We start from the raw sequence: 12,420 nt of genomic DNA, 5'->3' as shown, positions 1-12,420 counted from the left end.
CGCCAGCACCTAAAGGCCCGGCTGCCGCCTCCCTGGGGTGGGCTCCAGGCTGCTTGCCCGAGCCCCCCTGGGGAGCCCCCTGCGGCAGGCGGGCAGCCCGTGCCCGCTGGCCCGCCTCGGGCCCCGCCGCTCCTCTCGCCGGCTGCCCCGAGGTGACGGGGCGGCAGCCGGGCGGGCAGCGGGCAGCGGGCGCCCTTCGCTTAACTTCGTGTCGAGCCCCAGCTCCGCGGGAGCCGTCGCAGCATCCGCACAAAGGGCGTGTGCCGGGCTCCTGAGCCGCAGGCAGCACAGCGCCGCCGGGAGCGAGGGGGAGAAGAGGGGGAACGCCCGGCGGAGCGGGGGCCGGCTGCCTGCCGCCCCCGGGCAGCCACAGGCGGGCACAGCCCTTCGCCTTCCTCCGGCCGAGCCCCCGGGCCCCTCTCCGCAGCCGGGCGAACCCCAGGACTCGGGGGGCCGGGTGCAGCCGCCCCGCGCTGCCCTCCCGGGGCACGGGGCCGCCGCCCCCGCTCGGTGCCCGGCCCGGCGGGGGGAGCGCGGCGGCCCCGGCGGCTGCGGCTGCTTGCGGGGCTCGGCGGGGGGCGGGCACATGCGTACAAGCGGCTGAGGCGAGCAAACCCCCCTCGCGGCTCCAACCGGCTTCATTCAGCGGCTGGGAGCCGCCGGGCTGCGAGCGGAGTGGCTCACCCAGAGCCTCCTCCCCGGCCCCCGGGGCGGGCCAGCCCCGACGGTGCCCGCCGAGCCCCGCTCTAGATGGGACTGAGCGCGGCGGCGGCTCCGGGCTCGGGAGAGGGAGGAGGAGGAGGAGGAGGAGGAGGAGGAGGAGGAGGAGGAGGAGGCTGAAGCTCCGGGCATGGCCGCGGGCGGGCGGGGGCCGGCCGAGCCGTAGTCGCGGGCCACAGCGCCCTCGCGGGGGGCCGCCGCGCCCGGCCGCGGCCATGGAGCGCCGCTGATCGCCGCCGAGGGGAAGCCGCCGCCGGGAGACGATGGCCCCGCACCAAGTCTGCTCGGTGCTGGAAGGTAGGAGCCCCCCGCCGGCCCCGAGCCCCCCGCCGAGGGAGCTGCCCCAGCCCCGCCGCCCCTTCGGCTGCCCCCGCCGCCCGCCCTCGGAAACTTTTGGCCGAGGGGCCGGGGCTGCTCCGCGTCGGGGGAAGCCGGCGGCAGCTCGGGGCGAAGGGGGCCGGGAGCCCGCAGCCACCCCCGGCTGCCCCCGTCCCGTCCCGGCCGGGCAGGGTCGGGCTGCGGGCGCTCAGCGGCCGGGGGGACGTAGCCGCGGGTCGGGGGATGCGGGGCTGCCCCGGGGCTCGGCCGTGCGCCCCCGAGACGCGTGGAGAGCTTCGCGCTCCATCTTCTCGCAGCCGGAATGCTCTGGCTGCCCCCCTAACTCTGCCGGTGCGATGTGTAACTGTGGGCAGGGTAGCGGGCTCGCTGTCGGGAGCGAGCTGTGTTTTCAGCGAGGTTTTCACGAAATCAGTTCCTGCTTGACCGGTATTCACCTCTGCTTCACTTGCTCTTCAGGCTGTGCCTAACTACTTCAGGCGCAGAGGTAAACAGCTGAGGAAAGCCAGCCTCCCCCCCCCCCCCCCGGCCTTTCCTTATCTGTGCTATTATTTATAGAGCCCGACGACAGGCGAAGGGTCTCTGATGGAAAACAAAGCTAAACGTGGCAGTTAACCTTGTGCCTCACGAGATGGTTCCTAGCGCTCTGCATCTTCTTCAGCAATGCCAGACGTGCACCACCAGGGATTTTTTTTTTATTAAATTATTCCATTAGGAAATTTTGGAATGTCTGTTTGCATTATTTAAGCCATCGAGGCATTATTGCAGTGGGGAGAACTGTTTCTGATGTGCATTGATGTCTTTCCACGGTATGAAAGTTGTAAAGAAGTCTGTTTTAAATCCAGAATGTTTCCTTAGCCCATGAAATCCCCTGTCTCTGATCTGAAGGATAGTTATCTTGAGGGTTTAAATAAATATTTTTCATTTATTAGCATAATAATTGAGAGAGAAAGTCTTTGCTTTCTGCAAATGCCCATTATATAGAGGTGTTAACCATCCACTGGTTTTAGACACCACAGGAACAAAAGGCTTACTGGGTAAGCCCCAAGAAAATGTAGTTAGTTTTATTTTTCCACTTCCTCTGTAAGTAATGTAGCACATAGTTAAATACCATAAACCATAGTAAAACCACCATAAAATACAAGTGACAATTCAGCTGCTTAATTACTTTCTACGTACACAGACTTGATTGCATTTCAGAAATATCTGATTCTTCACAATTTGACTACAGGGTTTCTCCTGAACAGAGCTCACTCTGATCATTTATAATCACACTAGTGTCCAGTTAAAAAGAAAAGCACTTCTAAAGGAAGTTTTTAGTATTATTTACAATAAATTGCACAAAGCCATTAGTCAATAAGCTGTTAGTATTCAAAATGCATCACTTGCCATGGCTACAGAAACAAGGTATCATTACTTAGCATCATACATGCCCTTTTATCTCTTCTTCACTAGAAGTCTGCATATAGTCAGTCTTACAGCTAATCATGAAGCAGAAGAAAAAAAAAAAAAAAAAGAAAAAGATTCCTATAAATAGATGCACAGATTTAATCCTAAAATGAAACTATGGGAAATAACATTCAAATCAAGCCACCATATTTACAAACTGCATCTTAAATCCTGCATGGAAACTCAACCTACAATGACAGTAGGGTTTTTTTCTCTATATAAATGGCTTTGTAATTTACTTACTGAGTTCTGCTGAAGCCCATAAGAAGCACCCTGAAGCTCAGTACATTGAAAAACCCTATATCTTTCAATAATACTTAAAATGGTTTCAATCAAGTTCTTAACATGAAATGCATGCATACATTTCTGTCATCCACAAAGGCTGTATTTTGAGCTGCGTACCCCAGGGCAGAAGCATCATGCTCACTTTGGGGCAATTCACCTTTCTTTTATTATACTTGTTCAGAACTATAGGTTATTCCTCAGCTATCAGCAATAAGGGCTGACTAAAAGAAACATTTTAATATAATTCTTATTGCCTTTATCCATAGTGTTCAGCCAAACTTGTAAAAGCCTCACGTTATGTACCAAAGCCCATCTCACCCTGATTGTTAGCTCCCATCCAGACAGTAGTGCTGAGTACTGAGGCTGCCATAGTGCTGCAGCTTTTGTCAGAGTGGAGCCCAGCCCACGTCTGCCTGCTCTCTCAGTAGCACTGGGGTACTGGAGGCCAGGGTGCTCCCTGCATTTTGCCCCTTTAAAGGCAAAGCCTTTTCCTCCCTTCTGAGTTCGCAGTGAGTTTTTGACCAGCACTAGAATCATTCTTGAATTCTAGCACAGCTTGCAAAATGCAACTGCTCTGCAACAATAGGGCATTATAGCCCTCTATTTCATGCAAGAGAAAAGCAGCCGCTTTCTTGATAAGCCATGTTTCTGCTAAGCATTGGAACTAAATATAGCATCCTGAATTTCCTCATATCTTCCATTCCCCCAGAATGTGTTGGCTATGGGCGTGTTCCCATTTTTCAGCTATGCTCCCCTCCTTCATTTCCATGCACTGATTGGTTAAAATAAATAAATAAATAAACCGTAAGTTAAATCCAGACTGTGTATTAGTTTTCCACTGCTTTGGTTATTATACTAGATCACCTTAAAAAGCCAACGAGAGAATTCTGTAGTTTCTGTCCTAATTCAACAAACAGGGCTAAAACAAATTACCGCTGCTCCCGGAAAGTCGACATTCCCAGCCTTGCAATGCAGTCCAGAATTATTTCCAACTCTGCAGGTTGCAAGAATGTGGACTTCTATGATTAACTTCCTGCCGTTCTGCTCAGCCCCCTCATTTGCATTTTGGCATGATTTTAACAGCTAATTTCTCACAAACAAGTAGTGTTAGGATGTAAAGCTTCCTTCCACGTGAAAGCTAGGAGTTACAGTCTCCTGATCCCGGTCAAAATAACAGCCTCCTGTGCAATCAGAAGTTGTACAATCAAAAGTTGTAACAATGACCCAAGAAGCTGAAAGCAAGCAGACAAAAATATAATTCATAAACTATGTTCCTGATTTCATGACTTGTCCACTGAAACCAACAGTGAATTACTGTTTGTAAAGACTAAAGTGGCCCTAATGAAGGCTGTAGCAAGTGTAAGCCAGAATTTCATTTGTTTTTTACCTAAAGATGGGAATAATTTGCAACCATTTCTGCTGCACTCAAAAAAAGAAAAGCTAAGACTGCTTGCACTGTTAAGCAATTAAGGAAAATAACTCAAGTAACTATAGAATATTTCAAAAAGGTGCTGTGTTAAATACAAGATTATTTGGTGGTATGCATTATGCCTTTTAATACACATACAAACTTAGTATCCAAAATGTGCTGCTCCCAGAGTAGCATAACTTCAAAAACATTAGCTCTCTAGTTTTCCTAAGACATACTTGACAATGACAGCTAAAATTTTTACAGAATAAGCTGGTTACAGGTGCATTGCTATTAATAGAAAAGTTCAGTCTGTAAGTCAGGTATACAGATGCAGTTGGAGTACAGAGTAACACCAGGCTGAAGCTAAAGGAGCTACTGAATTATGTATCTCTATCTCATGAAAAGCTAAGATGATCTGCACCTTCCCTAAGGTTTAATTCATGGAGAGAGATTAGACAGAAAGATTACTCCCCAAATGCAACTTTATAAGCTATTCATCATTTGTGAACCTGTCAGAAATTCACATTATAATTTATTGCAGGGATGGCGAAGGGAGCAATTAAATGTCTGCAGTTGTACCAGAAATCGCACAGACTCTTGTCCATGTTATTTACCCCCCGAACAGGTTACACATGCAGTGAGGGACATGCTTATCTAGACTCAGGCAAAGTCTTAATTATAGTATCTTGGCTACAGTTGGGGCTCTAGCACTGCAAACAGGCTTGCTGCTTTTCTGCCTTGTATACTCCAATTTGGTTTTTAATTAACTAAGCACTTAGCAGTCTTGGACAACCTACATAGCTTGCTGCCTTTCTTGATATGTGACTGACAACTGCTGCCTCAAATACAGCAAGTGGCTGGGGTGGGGGAGTGTAAATTTTTCAACAAAAAACCAGCAGGTAACTTTTCATGAAAAAATCCACATTTCTTTTATTTTAGCTTATCTTTGTGCTTCACTCCATGTTCCGTTATTACAAAGCTGACCCACTATGCACTAGGAAGGGACTGCCAAGATGTTAACAATACCTGTCACAAAACCTCCTCCTTTAGCAGACAATAAAATCCATGAACACAGAGCAGTCTCTTTTCCAGGGACTGAGAGCAAGAAGCCAGGAAAAAATATTTATGCTCTACATTAGCTGCTCTCAGACATGACAGAAGACAGAAGAACATTTAATATTAATTCCGTGACAGATGTTCCTGAAAAGATGTCCACCGAAAAAAAATACGCTATATTGATAATAAAGAAATGAAGGAATATCAACGTTTGGAACAGTCTGATCTATTTCTAAGTGAGAAGTATCACTATCCAACTGTTCTAGGAATAAGTAATCTCTGGGAAAGATGTATTCAGAATAGTCATGTACAGCAGGATCAGTTCTGTCAGCTACAGGGAACCCATCTGAACTTTAAATCAGTGTATATGTTTTAATAAGGTTTTTGGAACCCCTCATCAACATGGTTTGCACATGCAGCCTTCTCAGCAGTTAGTTGCTTGCTGCACACAGCTTGGAGATGAAAAAAGATCTTCCATATAAAAAGGAAAGTATCTATTTAAAAAGTGAAAGATATTATTCTTCTGGCAGAAGTTTTGCTGGCAGAGATACCCAGGATTGGATTATAAGTATCAGGATGTGGAGCAAACTGGTAGAATGAAGCAACCCACAGCTGCTCAAATATTTCTGATGGAGGAAGGGATCAGAAATGTTAAATGTTTTGGGCAAACCTGGAGGGGACTCTGTCACAGATCCATCCAAGCGTGAATTACTCTGCAGATGATTTTTATGAAAGGGAACTGCCTGTACCTCCTGAACCAGTTAACCTAATTTCTCTGCAGACATACAGACTCCCAGTTTGTTTCTCTGGCAATCTTAAAGAGAGGAATCCCTACTGGAAACAGCCGGAGTGAGATGAAACTCTTATCTGAGCATAGACCTGAGTGCATTCAGTCTGCTGGCATGCTAATGGCTAATAAGATTTGGATCTTAGAAAGGCACTAGAGTCACTGTTTATAGCTGATGAAGCCCACTTCCGCTACCAACATTTGTGAGGAGGATTAGAAATGGGTTGGCAGCTCCACTAGCATGCTCTGGGTAAGACTTACAAACAGCTGAAGTACATCTTGCCTCATGCACGCCTTCATCTCTGTTACTTTATTCTCTTGCAATCCTGCAGTATATTGCAGTAGCTCAATAAATATTAAATAAATAAATTTAAAATTGAGAAAATCACTGGGGCTGTTAATAAGCTAAGTTTTAGGCAGCCAACTTTATTGCTCTCTGATATTCATTTTAACAATCTGTGAACGTCCTGTTGAGACCACAGAAAAATCAGGGAGTATATACAGACTGCGAACTGTAAGAGCATGTGAGATTCGAAAACTGCTGTGTTTTCATCCTCAGCAATAGAATTGTTTGCTTAAAAAAGCAGCAACAGATGCAATCCAATATTCCTTTTATCAACTTGCAAATGTCACCAAATGCTAGGAAGAGAGGAAAAGAAAACTTATTCCCATGGACTTTACAGTTTGTCTGTTTCTGAGTTAAAAATGGCTTGAATCAGAAAGGCGCTCAATTAGCTTCCTGAAAGAAAAGGAGGTGACCACCCACACAGAATTGCACAAAGTCCAGAGTGCCTCTGTTTTCCTTTTCCCACTTTACCTTGTTTGTCCAAGTTGAAAAAGTTATTTACAAAACCTGTCAAATACTTTGCGTACAAGCAGCATCTAACAGCATGGGTCCCTATGCTTGATCAGAGTCCTTACAGGCAACTAAAATGCATATGAACAAATTATGCTGTACGTGTACTCTTGGTCAGAGAATAAGATAAAATGTAACATCACAAATGCCTCCACTACATTAACAGCTAAAATTGAAGTTTAGACTAATGTGGAAAATCATTGGATGTAATGCTGGGGTACTGCAATTAGCAGTTACTGAAAGTAATATTAATTTTAGCATGCAGGGGGGAAATTAAGAGCTGAGTTTAAGAATAGTACACAGGAAAGGACTCATTCCCATAAGGCAAAACACAGTATATAATTAAGATCAAGCATTTGTTACTCAGGGCTGTATCTGCCAGAAAGAAGCAGGCATCCTGGCAAGATGTTCTAACATGCATGACCTGTGTGTTGCCAATTACCGTCTGTTTGGACTTTATGTACACAAGGTGCTGCCTAATCCAGAGCGTACAGCAGAGAGAAAACAGTGAATCCCGCTCTAAGCAACGTCTGTCAGCTTCATCCCTAGGATTCTGACTACCACAAGTACTAAGAACATGTAATGCTCTAAATGATTAAGTCTTCATTTTTCAAATGGTGGAATTTTTCACTCTGTTTCTAAGTTTTGCTTGATTGCTCCCAACTTTGATATTCAGCTTGCCCTGCATGCATAGATGCCCCATTGTTATCCCTGAAGACAGACACTGCTTGCAGAGCTACACAGCACATCTACTGTGTTTTCTCTATATGTGAAGATCCCTAGAGCATGCAGAAAAAGCGGAGGAAAGACGTACCATAGAGAGCTCAGAGCAGTAGTGTATTCCATGAAATCTGAAGAATGCTTCTTGCCAGAAAGTACAAGCATATGTCAGATTTGCAGCCTACAGCACTTGTTTCTCTAAGCAAAACACTGGTTTCTTAATGTTGGTTGAGCATTTGTTTACTATAAAACTATATTATTCCCATGTTTAAAGAGAAATAGGAGCCACTCGTTTTTTAATCTATATGTGTATATACTTCACAAACAAATTAACAGATATTTTTTGCATCTTATATTCGTTTTAGAGAACTTTAAGAAACGTCAGCAAATAAAATCTTGACTCCTGCAAAAAAATGCATGGTTTATTACACCAGTTCAGGGGATTCTTTTATGTTATTCCATAAGCCTATTTCAACAACCGAATAGTGATGATAACTTGCAACGTATGATTAGTGTCTTCACGCTTAAAAGTCTATATTACTGTCTGCAGGCTATGTGATCTAAAACATTTCATGCAAAGAAGTGAAGAAAATGAAAAATAGATTGTTTTAAAGGCAGAAAAAAAACCTTGCTGCTTTTTCTTTATTTCCAGTTAATGTCACACAGGTAAAAGCTATCAGAGCTTTAAATGGTAGTACATAAACATGCACCGTAATTAATGGAATTTGTCTGTAGCAAATACCAGATTCATGAATAAAAGAAGCTCCTCTTAATCTGTCTACCTCAATGGCTTTGCTGCTGTTGGTTTAATGGTAGCCCCTTGTACAGTTTAGATAGGAAGGAGAAACTTAAAATAAGTTGCAGAATCACTTGTCTCTATTGTCTTTAACAACTAAATACATGGAAGTTTATAGGTCAGTCTCCACAATCTCAGTATTGTCTAGCAGAATTCTCACCACACTCCTCCATGAAAAACAACCCTAAACACCCTTCCGTCTCTTTGATATTCAATGTAGTCCTGCAACTGTGCACTGGTTGTGCTCCTGCTTACATTATCAAGCCACCTTCAAGCATTTTGGGGCACCTACTACTTCTGTTTTCTGTACCATAGTAGAATACAGGGCTAAGTCACACATTACCTTTCATCCACACAGAAGAATGTCGTGTCTCAGTGACACCTAAGAGACTTTAAAAGATGAAAAAAGGAGCAACGGAGGAATACTGTGTCTCATTTCAAATTCAGGTGCATTATAACTATTTGAATTTCAGTTTATCAGAAATAACAAGGTGATTTATGATCCTTCTGAAAGTGCTACAAGACTTTTAGTGAATGTAGTTCAGTATCTCCGCATGTCTGCTCTAGTCACTGTGCCCGTGTTGCTGTATGCACTCTCAGGACACCGGTTTAGCACTAGCTCTCCACTGTGCCGTCCTACAGGATCTGTCTCTTCCCTTGACATCTTCCTTCCTTGTTACTGGTTTAAATTAGTCTTTGAAATTTGAAAATGTTTTCCAGGAAGCAATATAGATTTGGGACACCAAATGACTGCTTTGTTGTTTTTAAAAATTACACTAAAATGGGTTAATGGAAGCAGTCTGAAAGGTTTAAAAATATCCTGGCTCATTTTTTTTCCTTCTTTTCTTTTCATCCTGAACATTAATAGGCCTTGTTTCCAGCCAAAAAGCTCCCATTTGCTATCATGCACTGTATTGTGTCGTGTAAATGCACCCAGTTTAAGGCAATGCTGCCTTAGGGGTTTCTGCCCACTACTCTCAGGAGGAACAGATATACATGTAAATATAAGTCCTCTCTCCACCTTTTCTGTCACAGGGATAAGGACAGCCCACCTAGAGAATATTAAGCAGTGTGTTTAAAAAAAAAAAAAATGTGTTTATCACCAGGGATAAAGTTAATGGCAAAGGTAGGCCCTTAAAGATTTGCTACCTGGGCTGCTTTGAATACATCTTAGGGATTGAGAGCAAGAGAGGGAGCATTGCTAGAGAAAGGCAAGAGTTGGAAGAGATTTAAAATGAAAAGGATGAAAAGGGCAGGGAACAATGAGAAAGTGGCATATACTTACTATATCCACTCATCCATATAAGATGACAAAATTAAGGCAGTAAGACAAATATTCAGACCATTTATCCTCTATAATTGTCTGCCTACCCATGCTGTTCTGCAGGAAACATGCACTGTTCCTTTGCACTTACACACACACAGCTCTGGGCTATTTATAGAAGTAGCACAGGCTTTAGTGAAAACCAATCAGATTTTCTCAAGTTCTTTTAGGAGGCCTGTTTCTGTCTCCACATCATTTCAAGAAGGGAAATCACTGGTTAGTACAACTGAGTATCTGTTCGGATGTTCTTTGTACCTGTAGAAGAGACCACGGTCACTGAAATAAACATAGATGCTTATGGATGTTCTTAGGGGGAAAAAAACAAACAGACCAAAAAAGGTATGCTATAACAGCATTAGCCACAGTAGATAGCTATACTAAAAATAAAAATAAATGCAGATTTGTCTCTGATAAGGGACTATCTGCATTCATTCTGTTAGTCAAGAAAGTATTTATTCAAGATTTCCGTGTTTGTTTGCTTTATGAAAAAAAAAGGCCAAAACCCATTTTGCATTTTAAGAAGCAGCACAATAAAGTGGTCTAAATTGATTTGAGCTTGCTATGTCCTTGCAAAATAGAGGGTGGTCATCTTTAAGAAATGGAAAAAATGGTCTTTGTCGAGTTGTCTCATAACCATGTGCAGTCTGTTTTAATATGGGTAGAAAGAAGAGAGGGCAGCAGAAACATACATAATAAAACAGAAATGCAAGACTGACACTTCCAGGGGCAGACTTTGATTCCTTCCATCCCTCCCCAAGATAATAGATCTGTACCAACATTACAGTGGCATCTATATGAATTTAGTCAAGATCTCAGTAGTTCATAGTCAGTGCATGCTCCCTCTGGAGCTCTCAGAAGGGCTGAAAGTCTAATACCAACACAGAGAATTTGCAGATAGAGAAACTGCCATTTCAGCATGAGCAACTAGGATGCCTGAGCAATGAGAGGGAAAAATCGGGAAATAGAATGAACTTCTTGAATGTGACAATGGAGTTCCTGTTGAAATCTTTTTTTATAGGGATGAGACCATGCCAGTCTGACTTGGTATTAACAAATCAATTAAGAACACAGGAAGGGCCATACCAGGTCAAATCAAAGGTCCATCTAGCCTGCTATCTTGTCTTGCACAGAGATGCAAAAGCAGAGGTCTCAGACTGTAAAAGTAGAACAAATGATATTTGCCTCAAATTCTATCCCAGACTCCCAGCAGTTTATCAATCAAGGGGTTCTTGAAGCAGAATCTTCCACTCTAAGGATGTGTTATGACATTTGTGCATTAAAATAAAATAATCTTAGTTTACTCTGAACATGCCACCTGCTAGCTTTGTCTGATACCCCCTGGTTCTTGTAGTGTAAGAGAAACTAAGTGCTCTCTGTTCCCTGTCTCAGTATGATATTACAACTTGTATTCTATCTGCCCTCAGCCAGCTTCTGTCCGAGTCCTAGCTTGCTTCACCAGTTCTCTAATGTTTAAAATTAGAGGTATTCAAGATGGAGGCAAACCAAAGATTTGAAGAGGGCATAATAATATACTCTAACTTCATTCCCTTTTCCCTTCCTGGTAATCCCTAACAATTCAAGGAGACAAAGCATTTTAGGAAAATCAGGAGATTAAACCTGCTTTAAAGCTGTTGATGAATAGGGGAGTGTGGAATCCTTAGTGTGTGCTGTTCAGACCAACTCTTCTTGGGTGCAAGGGAAGTGTAATCATAAGGCAACGTTTGAAAGCAAGACCATTGAGACAGCTTCTTTTCATGGAAGGAAGGAAAAGGGTTGGGGGAAGAAATATAGCAGAAAATCTTTAACAGGTCAAATATCAGTTCAAATCACAGGTTAGTTCAAACCTAGAAAATGCCAGCATGTAACAAAATGCATCAGCAAACCAGCATGCTTTCAACAGTGTACATCCCAACATCATAGCTTCTGTAACTACTCAGAGTAAATCTCACCATCACGAGAACTTGCACCTGCACTGTTTGCAGAAATCACTGCTATGGGGTTGTAGCAGTGTCACAGCAACCAGTCTTGCAGATACAATTCTGTAGCACTCCTGAAACCTCTGTAGGGATACGACCATGCAGTGTCTCCTGTGGTCCTAATTAATTTTGTGTAAGCTAGGGAAGTCTGTTGTATACACATTATGCATATGGAGGTGTAGGATAAATACTGTTCAATAAAGATGACAAACATCTCTTTCAGGATATAAAAATTATATAGAAGATAGACACCATTTAACTTTATAAAATGTGTTCAGATCTGTAGACCCTTTATAAAGGATTCTTGAAGTCCCTTTAAACAATAAATGATCATTTTCATAAAGGCTTTCTTAAGGAACATGGAAGAAGAACCTGCAGTGTACTTAAACTACACTAGTTTCCTAAAGCTGAAATTAAAAAAAAAAGGACATATATGTGCTTTTATGTGCATGTATTTTTGTATGTTCTGAGTTGTTTGGGCTAGTGATTCTAGGATTTGCATGAATTAGGATTGCATAAAATGGTCTGTAATTTTGTTCAATTACTGATGCTTTTCCTGTTCAATTTCTCTTACCAGTGTTGCTGGTAACAATCCTTGTAGTGGAAGGGATTGCCATTGCACAGAAGACACAAGGTACAATTTTGGTTTGATGATTTTCTTTCCAAAAATGTAAGAGTTTAGTAGTGTTGAATTAAGCAATATA

The 12,420-nt window shown here is 43.3% G+C and overlaps 1 protein-coding gene across 3 annotated transcripts in view; it reads left to right on the top strand.

Moving 5' to 3' along the window:
- The first annotated feature begins 875 nt into the window (after positions 1–875).
- NETO2 (neuropilin and tolloid like 2) overlaps positions 876–12,420 on the top strand; it is a 29,170-nt gene continuing 17,625 nt past the window's right edge. For 2 of the 3 annotated variants that reach the window (XM_032195406.1, XM_032195407.1), the window contains exons 1-2: positions 876–1,017; positions 12,294–12,350. In XM_032195406.1, coding sequence (XP_032051297.1) covers positions 984–1,017; positions 12,294–12,350 — 91 coding nt within the window. In that variant the 5' untranslated portion in view covers positions 876–983. The remainder of the gene's footprint in view (positions 1,018–12,293; positions 12,351–12,420) is intronic. The other variant, XM_032195405.1, reaches the window with a different exon arrangement.

The sequence above is a fragment of the Aythya fuligula genome, chromosome 12 (assembly GCF_009819795.1).
Source record: "Aythya fuligula isolate bAytFul2 chromosome 12, bAytFul2.pri, whole genome shotgun sequence".
Classification (NCBI taxonomy): domain Eukaryota; kingdom Metazoa; phylum Chordata; class Aves; order Anseriformes; family Anatidae; genus Aythya; species Aythya fuligula.
Note: the sequence above shows the minus strand (reverse complement) of the source record. Positions and strands in the feature narration are given on the sequence as shown.